This window comes from Plutella xylostella, chromosome 30 (assembly GCF_932276165.1).
Source record: "Plutella xylostella chromosome 30, ilPluXylo3.1, whole genome shotgun sequence".
NCBI classification, from domain to species: Eukaryota; Metazoa; Arthropoda; class Insecta; order Lepidoptera; family Plutellidae; genus Plutella; species Plutella xylostella.
In genome coordinates this window covers 2681550-2707814 of record NC_064010.1, presented here as the reverse complement: position 1 = coordinate 2707814, position 26265 = coordinate 2681550, and the positions used below count along the sequence as shown (strand labels likewise).

Sequence of the window (26265 nt, the reverse complement as noted above, 5' to 3'; positions counted from 1 at the left end):
ACACACCAACGTAATAATATGTACGCCCACATTTAAATATGGACAACATCAATATATGTTTAACGGAAGAGTCGAATTGTTTAATCATCTTCTGTATTCGGATGTGCTCAAAAATGAATATGCCTACCTATGGGACTCGAACACAACGCTGCTCTATGACCATAGTATGTTTTATAGAGGACACGGGCACCTAAACAACAGAGGCCTGCGAAATATATTAAATTGCATACACCAACAAATAAAAATGCATGAAAATTATGATGAAGAAGGCAACAATAAACACGTTGAAGAAATACCAGATGACCTGACAGCATCATTTTTTCGAACAGACCGAGTCTAGGTATATTCCACCAGAACATATGCGGAATTAGTAATAAAAAAGATGAAATTGATCTGTACCTTAATAACTTAAGTTCTAGTAAGGAATTACACTATCTTTGTTTCACTGAGCATTTTCTGTATGATCATTCCATTAATCTATTTCAACTAAATAATTATAACTTAGCATGCTATAACAATCGTAGTAATAAAAAAAGAGGTGGATCTCTCATCCTGGGTCTGCAAGACAGAAAGTGTGAGGAACTTAAGATTTGTAAAAAACTATATAAAAATAAGAGCTTTGAAGTTTGTGGTATTAGGGATCTAGAGACTAACTTATGTATTATTTGTTGCTATCGTAATCCCGAACTTGAAAATTTCAACATTTTCATGGAACAACTAGAAAAAATGCTGGAGCACTTCTTCGACAAAAAATGTATAATATGCGGAGATTTTAATGTTGACCTTCTAATAGACTGTAAAAAACAAAATGAATTAATCTCTCTACTAAAATCTTATAATTTCAGACACCTAATTAATGAAATAACTTTCATACGAAACGACTCAGAATCATGCATCGATAATTTCTTTACTAATCTACCTGAGGAGTACGTGGAAAAGAATGTAGTAGATCACAATGGCCTGGCTGATGGACACGCTGGAATTTTTTGTGATCTTTTACTTGACATCTCAGGTTCCAAAAAAAATACCAGTGAATCAATCACTATGGTAAGACGAACGTTCTCTAAAGAAAACAATGAAAATTTCAGGAAAGAAATCATGAAAGAAAATTGGAATAGTAAAAATACTACCGGTTTCGTGGAAACTTTCAATAAAGTCTACAAACAGAGCTTTCCAAAAAGGAGAAAAAAACTAAAAATTAAAAAGGGCACTAAAATCACTTGGACTACAAAAGGCATTAAAGCCTCGAGTAAAATGAAAAGGATACTTACACATACAAATAGCTGTGACCCTACCATAAAGTCTTATCGCAGTAATTATATAAAAATATACAGAAAGGTTATTAAAATAGCCAAAAAAATTGGCGTTCAAACAGAAATAGAAAAAGCGAAGAACTCAACCAAAGGAATTTGGAACTGCGTTAATAGACACCGAAATAAAAATTCTGTATCTCTAAAAGAAGAACTGTTGTTAAAAGTAAATGATAAGATAGTGCACCTCCCACAAGAAATAGTAAACATTTTTTCAGATAAATTTAAGTTCGAAGATGACAGCACGATTGTGAATCCTGACGAGGCAATAGCGCTACTCTCAGAAAATTATGAAAAAACATCAGATAACATGATCTGTAGAGCCACTACCCCCACTGAAATTACAAAGACAGTAGTAGGCTTTAAAAATAAAAAATCATGCGGTCACGATGAAGTTCCAATAACGGTAATCAAAGACAATATAGATATTCTCGCAACTCCCTTATCCAACTTCTTCAATGCGTGCATGTTTGAGGGGGTATTCCCAGAGCAACTAAAAATAGCCAAGATCTTGCCAAAACACAAAAAAGGCTCAAAAACTGACCCATCCAAGTACAGGCCAATCTCTCTCTTAACCATACTTTCAAAAATATTCGAAAAAATACTTAAATCTCGCCTAGTCCTACATCTAAACATGAATAACATTCTGAATGCTAGACAATTTGGTTATCGACGAGGTGTAGGAACTACAGATGCTATAGACAAGCTTCTAGATGATATAGTTCACAAAATAAATAACAAAGAAAAGGTGGCAGCTCTTTTTCTCGACCTTAGTTCAGCTTTTGACCTTGTAGATCATAAAATACTTCTGCAAAAGCTTGAATTTTACGGAGTCAGAAATCAAACCTTAAAGCTTTTTGAATCCTATCTCAAGAACAGGAAACAGTTTGTGGAAATTACTAATATTGTAGATGGTAAAGAAGTTACTACCACTTCAGAATATGTAAATATTAAACGAGGAGTCCCACAAGGCTCAGTGTTGGGGCCCATTCTATTTATAATCTTTACTAATGACCTATTAGAATACATCCGGCGATCCTTCCCGGAAGATAAATTAATAGTATATGCAGATGATACTAATGCTATCCTATCGGCAAAAGACATGGATACCCTTGAATATAAATTAAATCACATACTTGATAACTTCAGTTTATGGTTTAAAGCCAACAATTTAAAAATAAATACTTCGAAAACCAGTGCTTTACTATTTAAATCCACTATTAGAAATAAAGATAGCCTACATATAAGTTTAGACGGAGAAAAAGTTGACATGGTAGACTCCGTGAAATTTCTGGGAGTCCATATAGATGCGTTACTGAATTGGAAATCAGAACTAAAATCAATAGATAGTACTCTGAGCTCGGCGTGCTTTGCACTCAGAAGTCTTCGAGACGAGATCAATGAAGAACAACTAACTATGATTTATTACGCCCTCGTAGAGTCAAAATTGAGGTACAGCATTAAACATTGGGGAAATAGTTTCGATTATAACATAAAAAGAGCATTTATACTACAAAAAAGAGCTATTCGCACTATTGTCCGCATACCTCAAACTGAATCCTGCAAACCTCATTTTACTCGACTCAAAATACTGACGGTGCCTTCACTCTACATTCTGGTGTTACTAATGGGATTAGCCAAAACCAGACATGAAATTGAAAGTGAAGATGAAAAAAAACGAAGGGAAAATACAAGAAGAAAAGACTTACCAATAAAGTTTGTTCCAAAATTTACAGTCATTAAACATTCTGCCTCATATCAGTCCCAGGTCGTTTTCAACAAATTGCCACTCGATTTAAAAATACTTATTAGCCATAGCAGCTTCAAAACGAAACTAAGGGATTTTTTGTTGAAGGGGTGCTTCTATAGTCTAGATGAATATCTTAAGTGACTGCCTACCTACATAAGAAACTTAATAATTTTTGTACCTACCTACTTACATCTATTTTGACTTGAAATGATATTATAATTATTTAAATTGGTAATTTCGACAAATTCTATTAAGTATAATTATTATTTTAATGACTTTTTCAAATTATATTAATCGTAAAAAGTTAATTGCATATTGTAAAGTATAGGTTGGATACCACAAAACCTTATTAAATTGTGTAACTACCTAGGTTAAGTTAGTTTTAAAAAATTCACACACAATGTATATTGTTTATGAATAAATAACTATGAACTATGAACTATGAACTAATTAGTTCTTCATCTATCTTTTAAGACCCTTTATTCAGGTACGCCTGAATTAATCTTGTTAAAAATTTACTTAATTTATAAAATATAGATTATCAATCGTCATCTTATTTTCGTATCTTTAACCATAAGTATACCAACCTTAATATCAGACAGAAAAATCATGAAATAAAAAAAAACATATAATTTTTACGTATCCCCAAATACCCAAAGAAGATATAAGTATTCTGAGCTTCAAACAACATTATCAATCTGTCACAATTTTAATTTTCTATTCTGTGTTAAAAATTGTTATCGGAGACTTGTTTACGTTTTAGATTATTAAATTTAATCGTTTTAATAAAATAATAAACTGGTTAATAAGTTATTACTTAAACTTACATAATTAATCGTAAGTCGTTCACTTCATCCGATACCTAATATGTAATAAAATTTATAAGATAAAATTTATCCAATAATTTATAGCATTATAACCTTAAATTTCTTAGCTCAAAAGTACTTTCTCTACTGAACTTTGTTAATTTAAATAAAAAGTTTAGATCCTATTATCATGACATGATAGTCATTCCCCGCGCCATAGAACCTTCTTATGGCCAGTCTGACCTAGCCTTTAATTGAAAGTGGCTTTTAAAAACTTAATTTTTACAGATGTGGCCCATTTTGCTTCGGTTCCTCCGGGCTAATGCTCCAATTCTCACGCTTCCCTTTGCTGCAGTCGTCGGCGTCATAGGGTACAATCTGGAGAGCTTATTATCTGATAGATACACTCCTTTCAATAGTGAGTTCTAATAAATTATAAAATATATTTATATCATAACATTCCATAGTTAGAGGTAGATTAATAGATAAATTATTGTGTGCCTGCAGTGTAATTTTAAGAAAATTACATCGTATTTCAAATCTCAAATAATCTACCCTAATCCAAACCCTATAATAAGCCCAAAACCGTTAAGTTTTTGTTAAATTATCCTTTTTTATACAAGGTCTGCAGAAACACCATTAAATTTACCCTTAAACTGTGTTATTTATGAAAAAACTTAGCAGATTGCACGAGAAAATTTAAATTGTGGTTGTTTTTCTTTCAGAGCCAATACAAGACCAAAGGGTAGAGAGGCAAACAGAGGAAGAGCTCCAGGGTGACCCAACAAAGGTGGAAAAATTAAAATACAAAGAAAATGTGTTTGGAAAGAATGTTTCTCCATCTTTGAAAGACTAGTCAACTTATTTTGAAAGAAGGTTTAAGTTGTGCATTTTCAGCAATATTGTACTTTAAGTGCAAATTCTTAAATAAGGTTGTTTTACGTTATGTAGTTTGTAAATATTATGTAGATTAATTATAAATATGTACCTAAATAAATTTTATGAAATAACCTTATTTTTTTTTGTTTTTATCTTGGAAGTATTATTATCTTATCTACTATAATGCTTCCATGGTTTTTGTTTTAATTAAGTACCTACACTACCTACCTATTCTAACCGAAATTCATTATACACCTTTTGAAAAATCAATGTATTTTATGAGTATTGAATTAATGCATGGCTTTTTGAGATAATTTCCTAATAAAAACTCAACTCAATAGACAATTTTTGAATATTGGCGGGTCAAATGTAAGTTGCCAGAAAGAAAAAATACTTTAATCAGGTATAATTTTATTTTTGTTGCTCCTCTATCTTTTAAATCTTATGTTATTGGCTTACTTCTACTGCATAAAAATGCAATCTTAAAAACTTTTCAAAATCTTTATAGGAACTGTAAATCAGAAGCTTTGCGAGAGAAAAGTAATAAAATATTTATTTAAAACAGGCAACATTGACAAAAAACAATATCACTGTCATTAACCGCTTGAAAAAAAACCAATCCGCATCGCTTCTCTTTTGGAATTTATTGTACTGTAACAAGGCTTGCTTTCCTAATTCACGACGAAAATTTTGTAAAATCGGGCCCAATCATAATCAACAAACGTTTAGAGATGAGTGATTAGCGCGGCGGCTCCTTTGTTTACTATTTACACGGCTCCTGAGACCAAGCATCGTGGAATCCGGATCAATATTGGTGAGCGTGTTATGAGTACAGCGACGCATTGCAAATGGAGACCAAATCCGGTGTAGGAATTCAAGACCATTGGATGAAAAGCATGATGGACCCGAACGACAAGCAGCAAGTCGACAACCGCTCGTCGGTGAAGCGGGAGAAGATCGCCGAGGCTTACAACGGCGCTTCGGACTCTAACGTGACCTACGAGATGAAAGTGCAGCAGCAGACTGAACGCTTCCGCTGCGATATCTGCGACCTCACCTTCGAGGGCATGGAGTTCCTCATCCTGCACAAGAAGTTCCACGGCGGCGACAAGGACTCGTCCAGCGAGCAGCAGGACTCGCCCAAAGACGTCCCCAAGAAGCGCAGGAAGTATAAATGCGACCAGTGCGACGTGAAGGTGAACTCGCAGTATCACCTCGACATCCATCACAGCAAGCACGAGGGTCAAGCCGCCAGGAAGTTTGTCTGCGAGGTCTGTGACCGCACCTTCGTGGCCGCACAGTTCCTCAAAAGCCACATGCAGACTCACTCAGCCAACAGCTCCATCCACTGCGAGATCTGCAACAAGACTTTCACCGGCCAGGCCTATTTAAAGCTGCATATGCAACTGCACAACGACATCAAGAAATTCAAGTGTTCCAAATGTGATGAAACTCTTCCAACTAAAAATTGCCTTAAACTTCATATGAAGAAACATACTAAAGTTAAGAACTTCAAATGCGAATATTGCGGTAAGCTTTTTGTGTCTAAGATTACGATGGAGAAGCATAAACAGAGCCACGAGGGGCAGCCGATAGACTGTCACGTGAAGTGTGCGCAGTGCGACCGAACGATGCACGCCTCGTTGATACGGACCCATGTGCAGAGAGCGCACTCGGTCAGCACTGATGATGATGTAAAGAGACCGCACAAATGCCTGACTTGCGGTAAGAGTTTTATTGTGAAGATCAACTTGAACCTGCACATCCGAGTCTGCCACCCTGACCTGGCCGAGCCCGAGGACGAAGACAGTGAAGTCATGTCAGATTAACCTTTTAACCGACCATATCATCAATATGTCACGAAGCCCTTCCACTATGCCAAGCTATTGATAAGCAGTATACATTGGATCACACAAAATCTTTGGCATGGAAAGCAATTTACAATTTTTGGGGGCAGTTTAATGGTTAAATACTTAATTAATAAGGTTGTAATAAGTAGTTGATAAGTACAATTATGTATCTCGTATTATTAGTTTCCATATTATACTTTTTTATGCTAACTGAGAATCAGTGGTTTTTATTAAAATAGGATCCCCTTTGTGATTGATTATGGTAAGACCTTCTTCAGTAGTTTAGTGTTTAGGGGTCCCTAACGTAGTAAATTATTTAAGTATAAATGTTCTAATCTATTGCCTGCAGGAGTGATAGTGCGTGCACTGCACCTGACTGATGCTGATGCCTTCCTAAGCTTGGTTCAAAGTTATAATAGTTAGGTAGGTATCATAAATCTGGATGTGCAGGTGTCCGATGTCCTCACGCTGTTTTTCGTTCACCGTAAGAGGTAAGAGGCACGTGGTATTTTTTTTCATGCGAGGACTTGAACCCACAGCCTCTCGAATACGAGGCGGTGATTGAGGTTGTTAGATATTATACATAAATCATTAGGTATTATTTTATATCATTTATTGCCAAGTGGAGACCGCGACTAGGCAGACGAAAGCGTTCATAGTGCGTGGGACGCCCACCGGCTAGATGGGGTGACAATTGCGGAAGGCTGATTGATAGTAATGATTGGATGCGGAAAGCTATAGATCACATCTATTGGCGTGCTTTGGGAGAGGCCTACGTCCGGCAGTGGACAACCATAGGCTGATGATGATGATGATTGCCGATCGAGCAGAGAGCTAGTGAAGCTACCTACAGCTAGGTATTCAAGTCTAATCCAACGGTGTAAAAATTCGCACTCCCCATGCAGATTATAGTCCGAAAGAGTGGTACACAGCTGTTACAACTATAAGGCCCAGCACACATAGTGCAATGAAACTGCAACTACTAGTTAATTTTGAGATAAAACTGGTTTCAAACTAGTTGCGACGTATGTTTTGTGTGTGGCAACGGTGTCTATGGCATCAATTCAAATGCAGTTGCGTTTCAGCATGTGTGCTGGGCCTAATGCACAACTCTTTTTTTCTACTTCCATGGCACAACTATAACGTGTAAAGCCGAAGGTCCCAGGTTCGAATCGAAGAAATATTGAGCTGGCTATCGCGCCCAATGTTCTCCAGGCTGCCAACCTCTCAAACGAATCATTCCAAAATCCAACAATAATGATGCAAAGAAAATTGGATCCCGAATCCATTCACCAGTGAGTGACCCCAGATCAGGTGAGGGGCCGTCCATTAATCACGTGAGGTCGTTTTTCTCATTTTTTGACCCCCCCCTCCCCCCTGGTGATATTTGGTGAGGTCACAGAATAATAACTAGTACCAGGTACAGAAGTCCATCTTCGCAATGGCTATCAAAGAAATATGACTCCATCCCATAAGCAATAAGATCTAATTTAGATCGCGCTCCAGCCGCACACGTTTTTATTTACTTACCTACCAATTTATTTTTGAGGGAATATGCGCCTTATTTCACTGGACTACGGTGCATAATAAGTTATACGTGGTTATACGCATTGAAAAAGAAGCCACCTTAGGGTTGCCTCAGCACCACAGACTACAACGTTTACTAAGCAACGGACTGAGTTTGTAAAAAGAATGTCATGATATTAAAACAAAATAATTTGAATTTAGAATACAAAGCTATTCCAAACTTTTTTTCTATTGGAAATAACCAGTAAAAACAATGACAATTTCATAGTTAAGATATTTTGAAGTACATAAAATATGTATGAATCTAAGTACCTAAAACATTTAATTTTGTGAAAACATGTTTTTTTTCGTTATAATTTATATTATGGATATAATTTATATTATGATACAGAACTTGTTAGTTTCGTTAAGCACTAATCCCACTCAGCGCACATTTTATAATCGATTCATTAATACATTTTGAAGGTAGTTGTGTCTGTAAATTTAATAATTTAACGAAAAAAATATTGGAATAGACTTTGTTCAACATGGAGAAAAAAAGGGTTTGTAGTTCGGATTAATTTCATTTCAAATAAGGAACGTAGAAGAAATCAATAAAATACTTAGATTAGTTTTACCTGTCAGCATCTTTTGGTAATGTAAAAAAATTTAAATTTGGATCACGATCCGTATTTAAGCAATTAAATACGGCACAGTATCTTTTTGCTGCTTTTTTTCTTTTTATGTCCATTTTTCTATTCATAATTCGCGCGCGCGTGTATCGTCTTCCGCTTGCGGCAGCCGACTAGATTTGCCCACTCGAAGCGGCAGGCGCCAGGCTGGCGCCAGCGCCGCCCACGCGCGGAGTGACACAGGCCTGGTGAGGTTTGGGACCAACCCCCCCTCCCCCCCCTTGGATCACGTGTATTTTTTGGGAGTCTATGTAAAGGCTATTTTTGACTAGAAAAAATATAACGAAAATTGCGTTTTGAATTGAAACGCAACGGCGGGCGAGTCAATCAAGGTAATACTACAAATCGTTCAAATTTTTGCGCCGTTCAAAATTTCGGTTTAGAAATACCTAGCGCTTTTTGGCAAAAAATTAATACACGTGATATCTAACGAGACCCCCCCTCCCCCACGTGATGTTTCGTGAGGTTTTCCGTACCCCCTCCCCCCCTTTTGAGCCTCACGTGATTAATGGACGGCCCCTGAGTGATTCAGCTCTAGAGTTAGTAACCTACCTATATGTATAGGTATAGTTAAGTAGGTACCTAAAGTGGTGGTTGTGGGTAGGTTTTGACTTGAATTTCAATGATGAGGTTGATGATGAATGAGTGATTATTCATAAAGCTACCTTCACTTCTGTCCTACGTAGCTAATATTCAAATACAACATAGGCAAAACAAAAGAATTTAATGGCTGATTACAAATTCCAATAAAAACAATAGTACGTAGGTATAAGGTATGTTTAATTCTAAATAAATAAATAAATTAAATAGTTAGGGACTTAAATATTTAATTCAATTGTTGAGTTTAACATTTTTAATTCCAACCATAGAACAATATTTTTTCCAACTTAACTGATGTTACTAATAGCATAGAATAAGGAGTACTTACAGTTTATTAGGTTCCTATAAAAGATATAAGTAAGTGTTATTAATCATGGTATTTTTACAGCAAAATACCAACGCCACTGAATTTCAAAGCCCGAATGCTACAACTGAATGGAAGTACCTAGTTAATTAGGTATTTTATTATTGTTTCTGTTCCTCCGTCTGTCCCTCAGTCTTGGCGGCATCTTCCTTTTCGGCCTCCGCCTCCGCCTCGTCTTCCTCTGCTTGTTGCTGTGGAGTAAAGGAAACAGGAATTAGGTACTATAGTTCAGGAGCATACCTAGCACAAACCCAAAATGTGGCCAAAGTCTTCCGTCGTGCCACGTCGTCCTCAAGACCGCGCGATTGTATAGCGAGGACGACGGAATGTTTTTGTGCGTCTTGCGTTCCGTACTAGGTATGCAGGTCGTCTTCTAAGCGTATCGGTGACAAACACTATTACGCATCTATGGTTGGTCGCCGTGGTGAAAGGATTAGCCAGTCAGAGAAGCGATAGCGTCAGTCGCTGACTGCCCAGGGTTAGTATACATAATAAGCTCTCTAATCTGTGGTCCAGGGTGCGCCGCCGCCGGAGGCATGCTACGTCACTGTGGGAGGCTCCTTTCCGTGCACCCATCTGGTACTGATGGAGCAGGTCTTCCGATTTAGACACAGATAGGGCAAAGGTAAACTAGTAATTCGCCTTGGCTTAGTCGTATCTTCGAGAAGTAAGTATCTACCATTGACTTATATATAGTTACTGTTTAGATTTAGACATAGGTACGGAAACCGTCAAAGCGGTTGGTTCATTTATTAGTTCTTCATCTTCACTTATAAAATTTCCCTCTGACTGAACCCATTTTAACTACAGAAACAGACTTCAAACAGTAGATGTGGTACCAGGGCAACATGGATTCGCGATGGTGCCATATTACCTATCTCTATCTGTTTGGTACCGGAACAACATACTATTAAGTAAGTAGGTAGGTACCTTAGCCTTGGTCATATCATCCTCCTTCTTCTTGATCAGCTCCCTGGTGACTTCCCGAGACAGCTCCAGGGCATCCAGGTGTCGTTTGGAGAGCGGGTCGAACACCCTCACCACGGGCTTGGCAGGGACGTTACAGTTGTCTAGAAACTGCGTGTATTTGCCGCTAATCTCGATGTAGACTTTGGGGTCGGTGGTGGGGTCTATTCTGTTGGCGCGGCCCATTTTGTAGCTGGAAAGGTGCGGGTGTTAGTTTACTGTAAGTATTTATAGTCATTGAACAGTAGAGGTGCAAATTGGTAGAGGACGACAGGGGGTGCAATAGACGACGTATCATAATAACGTCATTGCGGTTTCTATGTATTTCTTTAGTCTGTAGATGGGATTAAACAGTCTCAACAGTGTTGAATCTGACGAATCCCATAGAATTACACAAACTATAAATAGCAACCAGTATATAGTTACGTTGCAATACCGATGCCCCAGACTGTACAGACAGAGTACGAGCAAAGGATCATTAGGTATGTCCAGCGGATGGTTTGGTTTAGTTACTTATTAGAAAATATTTCTTACTTACCTAGGTGTCTGTACTGGCTCTCAAACAAAAAGTGAGCTAGAAACTGAATGCGCGGGATAGGCAAGGAAATAAACTCTTCAAATTATCATACGACAATAAATACTTATAGTCAGGGGTTGCCAACCTTTTCTTGTATTTTACGGAAGCATCGGTTCTACTTAACACATCCATGGGCATCATGATCGTGACTGTCCTGCTGCTGAAAGGTTAAATGAGGGTGCTGATTAATAATAATAATTATTATTATGAAACATTTCTTTCCAGATATATCATCCATAGTAAATTAGTATAAGATGTCAAAAAAATTGTTAAGTACCTATTCAAAATATAAAAAACATATACATGCAAAAATTTAATTAAGTAAATCAAATAATGATATAGGTAAAAAAGGTTCTTAATTACTTAGATGCAAGCGGGTGTGAGAAAAGGACGCACTTTCATACAAAATTGTATAACGGGTAACTATAACTAACTACAGGGTGTACCATAAGTGTTATGGTTAGCAATGAAAACTAGATTAAAATAAGATGCAACTACTAAGATAAGTATACCTAAGTACTAAATAAAATTATTATTTACCACTGAGGTCAATAAAAAGTTCAAAAAAACGTAAGTAATCAATTATACATGTTATTTAAAAGAAATCAGTGATCAATTTGATTAGCATACGAACAATCAATATAATTCAATACGTTAACATTCTCGCACGAACTTGGCAGTTAAACAACACTACTTAAGTATACTTACTATTTATATTTATGTATAAGTATGTATAATATGACAATTTCACGGACCAAAAACAAAGGAAGAGTTTATTTAGAAAAGTGATTCAATTATTATGTACGCGGTAGCCTGCGCCTAAAAGTATACAGGCGGAGTTTTTAAAATAGCGATCTAAAGCTCACATGCTGCTCTAGCACATCCGCATAAACACCACAGCTACACACATCACACACAACACGTCCCCGGATTTATAACAGATGTAGCTGGTCCCTTCATCATCAGGGATCGCTATTTTAAAAAGTCCGCCTGTATACTTTTAGGCGTAGGCCACCGTACGTTCTTCTTCTTAGCGTATAAGTGTTGATAACCGACCACCCGGGTTTGTTTGACGATGACGTAGAACGTCATATGTACCGCATGCTGTCGTATGTACCGAACTATAATGTTTACAGTTTACAGGCCTAGGTTTATCCAGCAGAGGATGGCGAGGTGATAACGATTATGATCATTCGATAGTATCCTGTTTGTCACTGACAAGAAGAAGATACAGCTACAGTCAAACTATAAATTCCTGACAATAAAGAGTGCGATTTTGCTAAGACTTTTTATCATTGACACTTATTTACTAACTTTTACATACATTTTAAAAATAAAATACCGATTGATAATGGCTTTTTAACGGATGTTTCCTATTTAATAAATTTAATATAATAGATCGATTAAATACGGTCTTTAACAATTAGTTAGTTAGGATCCACTTCCGTTTTCAGGACTTTATAGTTGAACTGTACATTGTGTAGGTACTTATGTGCGTAGGTATATGGAGCAACGCATCTAGCGGTATATTTAGGAACTAAGTAATACATTCTAAGGAGACTAAGGAGTAAGGACAAGATAAGATGTGTTAAGTGAGACTACCTATCTGTGTGATGTATTTATCTAACTAACTGTATCTCAGTTATTTAAAAATATAGGTATGTGTATGATAATTAAATTAAAGAACTTATGCTAAATCAACACAATGTTTTACTAACAAAAACGCAAAACTTCGCTATACAGGGTGAAACGGAACGCAAAACTCACCCTCCCCTATTTGAAATGACTCACTCATTTCACCCCATTTTCCACCCCTCCCGGAAACAGCCGAGCCGCCCCGACGGAGCCCGAGCGCCCCCAGCGCGGCCGCGACGCGAAAAACAATTCATTTTCACACGAATATTTCTTATTATTTTCACATTTTTTTACACAAAAAACTAAGCGTTAAATACCAAAAAACCATACAGTGTTCCAAGTGTTCATAGTGCAAGCGAAGTTGTGGTCGAAAACTTGCCGATGTAAAAATGAGTTCTATTGATTTTCCCCTGACGGGACACCATCGTGTATGCGGGAAAATATTTTACGTGTACGGTTTAAATGTAAATAAAATTGTGATTTTTATCAAAAACCTTAGTGCGTTGAAATTTGAGTGAAAAGTATGTGGTTTAGTTAGCCGTACGTATTATTTCTAGATCTGTGGCCGCAAAAAACGCGACATATTTTTTATATATACTTACAATTTATAAATATATGTTTTATTTTTAATTGAATAATTCTGGATCACTTTTATAGCTTATATTTTTACTATAAACATATTTTTGTCTGAAATTATTCATATATATGTTAAGTATTTTATTCGTAGGGTTTCCTCTCAACTAAACTCAATCTTCAGAATCTCGCCTGACAGTTCTTACGGAGCTAGAACAAAATCTACCTACGTTTGTTGTATTGATCGCTACCATGCCACCTTGCACGTGAAAATATTTATACATAAGTACTTTATATACCTACTCATCTATGTATAACTGCTAGGTTCAGAAGGAATTCTAAAAATAAAACCATTTTCCGTTTCCCTCGATCAATAGCTGTAAATCTTAGTAAATCGTACCTAACATCTGCAGCAGATTTTAAGGCTAATGATATCCATGAAGTGGACATTGCAAGTTATATAAATATATTTAAAATGTATATTACTTAGTTAAGTACTAATATTAAATATGAATAATATAATAATATATATTATGTCTTGGTATACTTACTGCAAAGTTTTTAAATGCTTTGCTGAAATTTAGCGAAACTATAAAACATCTTATAATACATACCTATATTTCTAATTAATTATGTATATTGTATACGCAAAAAACAATACTTACTTATCTACCTACCATTTTCCAGTGACAATATTTCAATCTCACTTAGATCGTGAATTCAATTGAGAGGAAAGTATTTTTTTACTCCGGACTGGCTATAATACAATAATGACCGTCCACTGTGTTTAAAAAATTTAATTAAAAATAAATAAATGAAAAGACATTTTAAATTTCGAACCCCGAGTCATGGCAGCCGAGACAGTTATTCTTACATGGACCCTCTGGCCAATGGGAGTGAAGTGTTGTGTGGTGCCAGTATGATAGACTTTGTATCCTGTTGACTCCAGCCCTTGCCAAGGCCTGAAGATGGAGAGCGGGGGAGGAAACACGGGGTCTGAGGCCTACCAATATGTTGGGCCTTTCAGATTGGAGAAGACCCTTGGGAAAGGGCAGACAGGTAATAATTATCTTATTTTATGTTTTTCTATGAAAAAGGGCAACTTCTGAGATGTCTTCTTTTATATCGTGGTTGGTGGGACATCTGGCTTTGTGAAATCCTAGATAATAAATTGTAATAGGTATACCTATGTAGTTAATCTAAATTTGTATCGAGAACAAACGTACTTATTTTAACAACACCCTGTAGTTTAAACTATACTGAAAATGTACATATCGATAGAAAGATGACAATAATAAGCAAAACAAAAAAATGAGGGAAACAAACTTTGGAAATTCAAAAAAATTCAAATGGTTTTTTTTTTATTTATTTTTTTCAAATTCAAATTCAAATGGTTTAATCGACGTAAAATTTTACAATTATTTGTCGACCATCGAGTCATCTACCACCATTTCACAAAGGCCCCGTCATTGAGAAGGAAAGAAATGGCGAAAGAAACTCCTCGAGCATCTTTTCAACTTTTTCCTTATATTATATCTATTACAATTTTTACTTATATCTAGTACCTACAATTTTACTTAAGTACCTATATCCATTTCATTTTTTCAATAGCCTTAGCTGAGGTGGACAAGACCACGCGTTTTTGTCGTTTAAATAATCATTTATACTATAGTAAGCTTTACTACATAATGTAGCTTTAACATAATTCTTAAATTTTTGCTCAAAACGTATATAGCTATAAAGGAAGCTGTGATGGTTCCAAGTAGCAACATGGAACACATTCATCACGACCCATCACGTCCCCACTGCTGGAGCACGGGTCTCCTCCAATGAAGGAAGGGTTTAGGCCTAGTCCACCACGCTGGCTAAGTGCGGGTTGGTGGGCCAAATTAAAGACAAATAATTATGAATTTTAGTACAGCATGTCAAGTTTATTATAAAATGCTGAAATATCCGGGATCCTTTCTTGAGTTTCGCATTTTCTTTTCCTGTGCCTCTGCCTCCCACGACTGTATTAGTGAGTTCGTTATAAATGGACCTGAAATGTAATAAAAATCTTATACTTAATAGGTACAATAGATATAATATACAGGGTGTTGCAAAAAGGGTATACTAAGCCGAAACCAGCATGTGCAGTGTGTTATATCTAAGCCCGAATCTGAAATCAGAATTTTAAAATTCGTGAAAAAAAAACATTCTCCATGAGAGAGAGAGCTAAGTTTCTATGCAAAATGTTTTTTTTTTCACGAATTTTGAAATTCTGATTTCAGTTTCAGGCTTAGATATACCATGCTGCACATGCTGGTTTCGGCTTAGTATACCCTTTTGCAACATCCTGTATAGAATGGCGTAGTGGCTAGTGGCCCTGACTGCTATGCCGAAGGTCCCGGGTTCGATTCCTGGTTGGGGCAGATATTTAATTGTTAAAAGACAGATATTTGTACTCGGGTGTTATTGTTGATATTTATATTGAATTATGTATATGTATTTGTATAGATATATCAGCCGATACCCATAACACAGGCTCTGCCTAGCTTGGGGTCGGATAGCCGTGTGTAATACACACAGAATTCATCTAAAAAAAACCTACCTACTGCAGTGTGGACTATTTTGAGGAGTGATTTTTCAAAAAGGACTGTTACCATTTTCAAAAAAAAAATATGAATGGCATCGTCATAGTTATGTTAAATAAAATTACTCTATAAATAAATCAAATATTAATATAGAAATTAGCCACTTTGGAAAATCACTCTAAACAAGATAAGTAAGTAGTACTTACATAAATAAAGTTTCCTATAGTCCATGGTCTAGTCAGCATGTACTACTCGTCTACTTTGACCGCCGCTTAAAAAATACAACTCACCCAGAATTCCCATTTATTTATTTATTTAAGTCTTATTTAAAACTCATACGATTGCTAATTTATCTAAGTAGAACTTTTGCCAACAAATGTAGGCCTAATTAATATTCAGTGAGGCGGCGGGTCTCTTATCTGTGCCTAGGGGATTACTCTAGAATTCTACAGCAAAAAAGAACATTTTCCATTGATACTTAGTTGGTCACGTGACTTTTTTACTATGGAGAATGATAAGTATATTTTTTTCGCGAATTTTGAAATTCTGATTTCAGTTTCGGACTTAGACATAACATGCCGCACATGCTGGTTTCGGCTTTGTATACCCTTTTTGCAACACCCTGTAGATTGACTAAGATAAACTAACTGTAAGAGAGCTGTCATGCAATTGCAACGACATAGAGTCGTGGTTAGCTCAGCAACTTCGTTTTTCGTAAGCTAAAGTGACCCCGTGCCTGAGACACGAATAATTTGACACTCGGATCGTTGGGGAAGAGCCAAGCAAAGCTACCTTATTTTTTAACCCCTTAAGAAAAAATTTGAGGCCGCAATTCAAAGATATCCAAAGGTAGGCTAAATCATGAGCAGCCTGGATATCATACGAATCATCCGCTGCTGGAAATGCTTAGTGTAAGCGTTAGAAAACTCTGTCCTCGGGCAGACGCTAGTAGTGGCAGACTTTTATTTTTATTTTTTGTTCCTTTATGAATAAGCAGATTTATCGATTCGTAGATTTATAATTTTTTTAGTCTAAAAGAAAAAAAGTTTCTCAAATTTTTTTGGAATTGGTAATTTTTGGCCATTTTGACTCAAAAGGTTGCCGACCCCTGCCCTAGCTCTAAATTAAAATGATGGGTGTTATTAAGTTAGTGTTAGTGTAGATTGTTTTGTCTGTTACGGATCGGGGGATGTGGATATGCATCCCTCTGTATAATTTTAGTACTTATATACCTACTTATATACACCTAGTCACCTACTTATTTATTTAAACATTAAATTCTTGTGCACGGGTTCGGTAACTGTTTATTAGCGCTCGCTCCTATACAACATAATAGGCTGTACAATACAACACAATATGGCAGATGGCCAAACCGAGATACCTACACTGGACCTGCAATATTATCGAAAACATTGCTTTATGAATATGACTTTAAAAATGCAATGCAAAGTCATTACAGTCAGCAAAAGAGATAGGCATCCACCTACATGTAGGTACTTTCTCATAGAAATAAACTGACTAATGATGAAGTTACCTGGATGATTCAAAGAAATATTTTGTGTAAAATGTGGATCCTTATTTATCTACTTATTTATAAGATTTTATATTTAATTATTAGATAGATAGTTAGGATAGATACCTTAGTTAGGGCACATATAATAATTGGACTTTCAGACATTCAGTTATGTGAATCTAAGGATCAAACTGTTTGCATTGCACCACTATTTTTTTTTTTATCTATGATTAAATTTACTACTTATTGTATTAGGTATATTGATTGTAGAACTTCTTTTTTGTCCTAAACAGTAGTTTCATGTCATGTACAGTAAGGTGCAGATAAACCTGACCCCGTCAGAAGCATTATTGTTACTATGAGAGGGGGGTCAGGTTTCTCTGCACCTGACCGTACGTAGGGATGTAAATTGGAATAAGTTCCCACCGTTTAGTGTGACTGTTTAGTAGACGTACATTGCTGGTCTTGTTGTAAGTATAGTATTTGCAAAACTTTTAAATCTGCCATACTTACTCAGAAATGTACGTCTACTAAACACTGGCACTGAACAGTGTGTAAATCGACCTTTAGGTGGAGGAGGTTCGGGGGTGGCGGCGGTAATCCGCTAGATAAAATGATTTAATAAAAAGGAAACAAGATTGTACCTACCTACCTACCTACCTCACATGTGTACCATCCTACCTACCTATGGAAAAATTGGTAAGCCCGTCCATAAACGGATTTATTTGGGTCTTACTATGTAATCGTGTTAGGTAGCTCAGGAAAATCATGTACAACGCTAAGTAGGTATACCGGTATACTTATCTATGTAGAATGTAGATAGTAGTAGAGCTCCTATATTCTTCGGGGTACAAAACTAGAAAATCAGCTATACCCCTAAAATACCTCTACTAAAATAATAAGCGACTAAAAGTGGACGAATCGCATTGCATTAGGTCATCACTTCAGACTATAGCAGTCTACTGCTGGACGTAGGCCTCTTCCAAAGCACGCCACTGGATGCGATTTGCATTAGGTAACTATTCGATTTAAATATAGATATAGGTAGACAGATATTTGTTCTCGGGTCTTGGATGTGCCCGTAAAATGGCAATAGGCCCGCCCCCTATTACATTGGGACTAACATAACACTCTGGCGAAAAGTGGGTGCAGCAATGCACCTCTGCCTACCCCGCAAGGGAGTACATTGGTACAAGGCGTGAGTGCGTGTTTTTTTTTTTTTTTTTTTAAATCGGATCCTGTCCGGAACGGATCTACAACTGCCAGTGACACTGGTGACTAGTTGGACATGCCTTTTGTCCGAATTTAATTTAGTAACTATATTATTCAGTGCTTGTTCATCTATATACCTTCCTACTTATATGAATAAATTACATACCGTACCGTACGAATATACCACTGCACCATAGCAATCAACATTCCTTTGCTTATCTGTAAAAACTGTCATTTTGTATGGATCTGATACCGTGATCGTGATAACTATTACTTTCGTCGCCGACTAAGTAAAAGGTTCACCCCCTCATTCATAATTTAAACTGTTTAGTGACAAAACAGTTAAATAGCTAAAACCTCTATATTCAATAAATAAATTAATAATAAATTCTTCAAATTTTTTACGAATAAGGGGTTACACTTCCCAACCTACTTACTAATATTAACAACAACCGGCGAGTAATCCTCGAAGATGTCTGACTCGGCAATGGTTGCCAGGTCCACGCTCGGAGGAAGGGGGTCCATGACAGCTGCGTAGTCCCGAGGGTCCAGGGGAGACGACTGCAGCAGGGCTGGCAGGAGCAGCATGGGGATACTGGAACATAATAAAACAGAGTGGTTACAAGTGGCTCTTTTCTAGACGCTTCCGTGCTTCGGACGGCACGCTAAGCCGTGGGTCTCGGTTGCTGCTTCGGCAGCAGTCGTTAAGCCTAGTCAGAGGCCTTCGGGCAGCTGGAAAACATCTGACAGTCGGGTTGCCCACTTACTCGACAACTTCAGTGCATTGTTCTCATCAAAAACGGCGATACGGCTCGTGACCTATCACGTGAGTACAAATGTACTTACAGCGAAAAGCCAGTGGCTCGCTTGCAGGGGTAGTCACCTCTGACTACCCCTTGGGGATTACAGTCGTGAGCATAATAAAAAAGAATAACGGTTGGGGTACAGAACATCAGCACTAAAGCTCGCTTGTCAAATCTAACGTAAATTGTATGGATCTGGCAGATTATTGACAGGCATAGGTGTTACGGTAGCTGAACGTTCGTCTAAATGACTTCACGATAGAGTTCCTGACATACTTCTTTCGCTTCTTCTCGTCGGTTACGAATACTCCTAAACAGTAACATAAAAGAATTAGAATATACAGGGTGTTGCAAAATTGGAACTTATTAAGCCAAAGGAGATGGCTCTGAGCTTAAGTGAAGTGACTGTTGACCCATTTTTGTACTGAGTTCTGAGACCTTTGGAAATTCGTGAAAAAATTTTTTTTGTCACACCTTCCGCTTCACGATTTCGTTGTTGACGTGTCTTTATCGCGATTCGCCATAAATACGGCGCTGTTGTGATTGGTGGAAAGCGTATTAAACGAGTTTATCGACGACTTCGAAAACCAACCCGGTGTACCTAGAGCGGTGGCTGGTAAAGTTGCATCCAATTTAACTTACGGAGACAGTGTTTAAAAATGATAACGTCAATATTCACTCACGGGCAATGAAAAAGTTCCACTCACAAAATGCCGACACCAAACGACCTCAATTTTTTTAAACATTTAATTTAATATTCTAACAAAATATTACCATTTTTAGGCCTAATTTCACACCATTCGGTTAGGTTAAAAATACCTCGGTTTGGTTACATGTTGGACCGTTAAGGTTAGTGAGTGTCCCACCATGCTAAATCACGGGGTTAACTCCCTTGATCGGGTGATAAACTTGATTGCTGCTGTGGGGTTCCGCTAAGACTTGGTTAAGACCGGTAACCAGGCAACGGGTTGTTTACTTGTCACTCATTCTGTCAAGATTCAAGATGGAAAAATGAACAGAGCCTTTGATAAACAATATACGAACTAGATGTTGTGTGACATAAAAAATGAAGCGAAATACTGTCTGGGTTTTATATAATGTCAAACCGAGATAAAAGTTTAAATTTAATGTCCTAACCTAACTTGGAACCGCAATATAGAAACACAAATTGATGGCCCTACCTGGAAATCGAACCCGGGATCCCTGGGTGATGTAGCTGAGCTTCTACCACTAGACCACAGAGGTAGATTCAAGAAGTTAAACCTAATGACTTAATGAGAAATATTGAATTAAGTGAAAAATCTTCTAACAAAATATTTTAAAATAAGACCTTACTTAAAAATTTAAATGTTATTTCCTGAGAAGTTTCTTTTGCACTGACACTCCATCTTGTTCGTTGTATTGTTTTTCAAAGGGCATGGCGTAATAATATTATTTTCAACTCAAAACCAAAAAGTTTGGTTGTTTGAGGTTGTTTGAAATCACAGAGACATAGACAACAAATTTCAATGAATATGACAGAATATTGAATGAAGTGTGAGGGAAATGAGTGAATGATACACATAATGCTGGATTTATGAATGGTCTGTTAGATTTTCGTCGTGGGACTCATCCAGTTAACAAGGGTAATAATCCTTAAACGCGTCGTCAGCAAATCCGTTATTGAGACTGTAACTAACAGAATCATGAGAAACCAGGTCTTAGTTGATAAAATCCTGATGCTCTATTAAATGTACTTCAATGTTGCAGAAGTCGTCATTAAGCTAGCCTTTTCCGTTTAGGAGTAATTTGGTGATATTCTTAGTGGAACCTTTTCATTGCCCGTGAGTGTACTTACGTACTAGGCATGTACTACCCAAGTAACATTTCATTCGAGCTTAGGTTGTAAGTAGGGAATACAATCCCGGCCTTTATTTGGGATCCCGGGATTTCGGGACTGGATGAAGACAATCCCGGGATCCCGGGATAGTCCCGGGATTAAGGTCACAAACCAAAACACGTCTAACGAATCAAAGTTGTTAGGTTTATTGGAGACACAGTATTTATAATTTTACTTTTTCAGACCATACTTAGTTGAAAAAAATATATACTTCATAAAAAAGATAAACAATAGGCTACTTGACTCTTTTTTAAAGTAGGTCTAATATGATTAATAATTGCTCTATTAGACCAAACAAAACAATCTATTATTTTTTTGGACCTTGCCAATTGCAAAACTTTAACTTAAAAGTTCTACTTTTCATAAACAGGCAAAAACGGTGTCAGCCATATTTGTTTATAAATTATCACATCTGTGACGTCACACGGGTAGAAAACAATCATTTGACATTTAACTAATGACAACAAAGCTACGAGAATACCCTTACATAGATAGATAGATAGGATATTCTTTATTTGTACACAAGAATAGATTATACAAAGCTTAAATACAAACACATAGGTTCAAAAAAGGCAGTCTTATCAGTATCACTAAAAGCGATTTTTTTCAAGACAACCTTTGGGTGGAAGAATATTTATGTTGAGATAGGGTCAAGTACTACTAAAGAATTTATTAATTAACTAGGTATAAATACCTACAAACTAAACAATATACTTACGTGAAATTATACTTAAATACAATCATATATATCATATAATAAACTACATATACCTACATAAATATAATTATCAGATTTTATAGGATATATATATATATTAATTCTTGTCTGAGCTCCGATAATAAGACAAAGGAAAAATATTTAAAAAAAATATTTAAAAAAAATATTTAAAAAATACATACTTATTTACCCTTTTTTGTCAATCCCGAAAATCCCGGGATTGGCAAATTTTAATCCCAAAAATTTCGGGACTGGAAAATGACCGGGATCCCGGGATCCCGGGGAGCGGGATCCCGGGATTGTATTCTCTAGTTGTAAGAAATGCCTTTAGGTTTTATAAGGGTTGTGAAAAGGTTAATGCTTTGCTATCTGGTCATATTGAGTACTTGAGAATGATTACTAAGTCCTAAAACTAATTGTTTATTAATACAACCTTGTAGCTGCTGATAAGAGTTTATATTAACGTTATTTTAACATGTATTTCAGGAGCATATAGTTCTAGGATCTTATAGTTGTCGTAGACTCCTGATTTACTTCTAGAAAAGCTAGCATTAATGCTAAAGTGAGAGCTTAAGGTTAAATTTTTAACCTTGATACAACCATAAAGTTATGGAATATTTAAATTACTTATAAGTATTTTTTAAAACCTATCTTAAACCTTTAGGTTGATAAGAGTTGTCTAGGCAAACAAATTAGGACTACTTGGTGAAAACCAAAAGCATTAAGCACTGGCTATGAGCTAAAGGCATGATTTAAGTCCTACAAGAATATTTTAAAGCTTTAGAGGCATCCTCAAAATATGTTTAATGCTTTTTAGTAATTTCCTAACGGCCGCCATATTTTTTCACTGAAATAAAAAAAAACTTACCAAAAAGATACATTTTAATTAATAAGGAAAAATTCAGTAGCGTTTCCTATACTATTCCAAATATATGTTTTTTATATAGACAGTACTTTTATTTCTAATATAAATTTACACCAAACATAAAATTTTATCTATTTTTTTAAATTAAAATATCTTAAAATTTATCATTTACAAAAGGCCCGTCACTTATACAGAACTATTATCCGAAAGTATCACAATAAAGTGCTAGTCGCACAAGGTTTTCATATTTCCTGACTTCAGCCTAACTACTTACTATATTTTGTATTAATACAACACTTACAAGTTAGCCATTTTGAGTCTTGGAAAGTGTCAGGTAATGGCGCCATTTATTATAATTATTATAAAATCTTACACAGAAACATTTTAAGACCCGAGAGTCCTGGGAAGGCATTACAAATATCCATCAAATATGTTTCAAGTTATAGTAGAGTTACATCCAGGACTAATTTAGAACTTAAAAGCTGTCTTCCAAGGTTATGTTAACGTTAAATTAAGGTTGTGAAGGTTTTATTTAGGTTCTGTGTAAGTTGTTCAAAAGGTTCTGGGTTTGAGCTATAGGTTTTGCTGTAGCTCTCAGAAAGGTTCTAAAACGTGGGCCCTTTTTGCACTCAGGAGGTTAATATAAGGTTATCGAGCCTTCTAAGTCTCACGAGTTGATTTCCATACAAAGGTTCTAGAACCTTTTCAAAACCTTTTTAAAACCAAAAATGTTACTTGGGTAGGTAGGTATATCCTTACAATATCTTTGTTTCTAGCGTACCTAATTACAGCCATAAATTTTATTTTATGACGCGTAACACATGTTTGTAAACGCTGCGCAGAGATATTGAAAAAAGTAAAGGATGAAAAATAGAGAATCTTTTTGAAATAAAATTGTAGGTAAGTTGTTTAATCCTCTTCTCTGTACAATGAGCATTAAAAGAGTCCGTTGGACAAGTACAGTTGACTGCAAAGATACCTAATCTCTCTCTACCCAGATACGCTGACTCATACTAAATATTTTTCAGAAGTTTGACACATAAATGTATAGTAAGTACTTACCTTAAAGCTTTTTATCAAGAAAGCTTTTTATGGAGATGTACAAATATTATTTTATATTAATTAATTATACCTAATTATTAAGTTGACAATATAAACAGAAAATAAATGAATTATGAATTATCCCAGAATTCTCACTAGAAGCGAACCTCGGGCAACTGCTAGTGAAATATAACGTAAATTATAAAATAATGAACCAACTCACATAGTATGTAATCTACACTTCATTACTTCAATGAAAAGTCTACGTAAGCAACCGGTTCCTTAATCTTTCAGTTACTGAAACTAGCTTTATTTTCCATCCCGGTAATACTTAAGGTAAGCGTCTACCTGTCGGCTTCGTACGCAACGGACGCATCGCATTCAGTATTCTTGGTATAGAAATTCACACAAGTGCGTCCACTTCATCGGCATTGTCGACGCCGTTTCTCCATCCTAACTTAATATTATAATTGCGAAAGTAACTGTGTCTGTCTGTCTGTCTGTTACTCTTTCACGCCAAAACTACTGAACGGATTTGAATGAAATTTGGGATACATACGGTCTAGACCCTGGGAAAGAACATAGGCTACTTTTTATCCCGGAATTCCCACGGGAAAACTTTTTAAGGCGCGCGGGAATAGCTAGTACATTTTATATGACAATCCGTTTGGTGCGATACGTACGATACCGATAGATGGACGCTTACCTTAGAAAAGAGAGCTTATTACTAACATTGACCATCACAATGGAATGTTTGTAAACCGCCCGTCTGGTCTCGATTGTCGATTCTTCAATAGATTTCCGAGAGATGTACAGTAAGGGGCATAAAAACCTGACCCCTCTCAGAAGCATCGTTACTATAAGAGGGGGGTCAGGTTTCTCTGCACCTAACCGTACCTACGTAGGTATCTAAATCTGATACCATTGATTTCCTTTGAGTTCCCGCGGTTTTGTTCAAGTTGGACGTCTGTCTGGATACAATAGGGAGGTCTGTCAATAGATAGGTAATACCAGGTACCTACTTATCCGGTTGAAGAAGAAAGTGGACACACTAGTTAGTGGGCGGTTCTATTTGAGAATGATAAATAGGAATAAGTACAAGTACAAACCCGTCAAATTTTATGATATACTTATGCTTGGCTAGATTCTATTTATTCTATGACAGTATTTAGGTCTACTGTACTACCAACCACGTCATTCGTTCGTTCGTAAAAATAAGTAAATACTATTAGTATCTACCTCATCCGAATAGGAGTCATACAAACACATCACTTTAAATATTTCATTGTGAAACCACTGAAAGTTTTCTATTCGTAGGTAGGTACTTAGCTAGAGGTGGAACCCTAAGCTTAGAGATTCTTTTCCATTTTTGCTGAGGTAAATTCTAGTAAAATTACGTTGAACCAACTTCATACCTAGCTTAGGAGGAAATCCGTAGCTTGTGTAGGTGATTAGTAACACTTCGAAGTGAGATTATCTAAAGCCAAACAAATAGCGGCGGATGCAGGACTGATTGGAACTAAGTTTAGAACTGCTGGTAATGGGTATTTATTCGGTCGGGGGGTACTTTTTGTGCGCAGCAAAATGTTCAGGTAATCAGTAATATAGAGCAGCAGAGAAGAGATAGTGAATAGATTTCGTTTGTGTGCCTACCTATGTAGGTATCGATTAATTATTCTTCAAGTAATCTACTTACAGGTATTTTTCATCAATAACCTGTAACTTAGGATCTACCTAACTGTTTGCGGTATATTATTAAGCACTTATAGGGTTTGCCCAACTTATCTATTTTATTGACTGTATCTAACAAACTACCATGATGTAGTGGAGTAAGGGATAAGGCCAGCCACGACCCACCAACCGACACTGAAATCACCCCTTTTTGTATGTGTGAACGAATGAAGAATACCTACCAACGAATACGTAGCAGCTCTTCTTCTTCCTTTCCTTATCCTTATTTAGGGTCGGCTTTGTTCGTCATGTCACGCCATTTTACCCTATCCTCTGTCATATCCTCATTCACTCCACACTCTCTCATATTTTCTTTCACGCAATCAAGCCACGTCTTTCTTGCTCTTCCTCTCTTACGCCTTCCTTCGGGTCTCATTTCCAACACTTTCTTTACATAGCTCTACCTGGTAATTACTGAAATG

At 36.4% G+C, this 26265-nt stretch overlaps 3 protein-coding genes across 3 annotated transcripts in view; 2 read left to right on the top strand and 1 right to left on the bottom strand.

Annotated features, from left to right (window-relative positions):
- Positions 1-5338: 5338 nt before the first annotated feature.
- LOC105386936 (zinc finger protein 155) lies at positions 5339-6812 on the top strand. Its single transcript, XM_011557589.3, has one exon. The coding sequence runs from the start codon at positions 5594-5596 to the stop codon at positions 6572-6574; it is 981 nt and encodes a 326-aa protein (XP_011555891.1). The 5' UTR covers positions 5339-5593; the 3' UTR covers positions 6575-6812.
- A 2744-nt stretch (positions 6813-9556) lies between these two features.
- Positions 9557-11405, bottom strand: LOC105386934. The gene is made up of 3 exons (XM_038121697.2): positions 11262-11405; positions 10688-10916; positions 9557-9948 (listed from the first exon to the last, which is right to left on the bottom strand). The coding sequence occupies exons 2-3, from the start codon at positions 10907-10909 to the stop codon at positions 9859-9861; spliced, it is 312 nt and encodes a 103-aa protein (XP_037977625.2). The 5' UTR covers positions 10910-10916; positions 11262-11405; the 3' UTR covers positions 9557-9858.
- A 1447-nt stretch (positions 11406-12852) lies between these two features.
- LOC105381490 (serine/threonine-protein kinase BRSK2) overlaps positions 12853-26265 on the top strand; it is a 50901-nt gene continuing 37488 nt past the window's right edge. The window contains exons 1-2 of the mRNA XM_048631977.1: positions 12853-13475; positions 14196-14567. Coding sequence (XP_048487934.1) covers positions 14477-14567 — 91 coding nt within the window. The 5' untranslated portion in view covers positions 12853-13475; positions 14196-14476. The remainder of the gene's footprint in view (positions 13476-14195; positions 14568-26265) is intronic.

Excerpts from the sequence above, each read along its gene's own strand:
- LOC105386934 (XM_038121697.2), bottom strand. The coding sequence starts at position 10,909 with ATGGGCCGCGCCAACAGAATAGACCCCACCACCGACCCCAAAGTCTAC. Across the intron at positions 9,949-10,687 it reads ATGATATGACCAAGGCTAAG|CAACAAGCAGAGGAAGACGA; the intron begins GTACCTACCTAC and ends TTTACTCCACAG.
- LOC105386936 (XM_011557589.3), top strand. The coding sequence starts at position 5,594 with ATGGAGACCAAATCCGGTGTAGGAATTCAAGACCATTGGATGAAAAGC.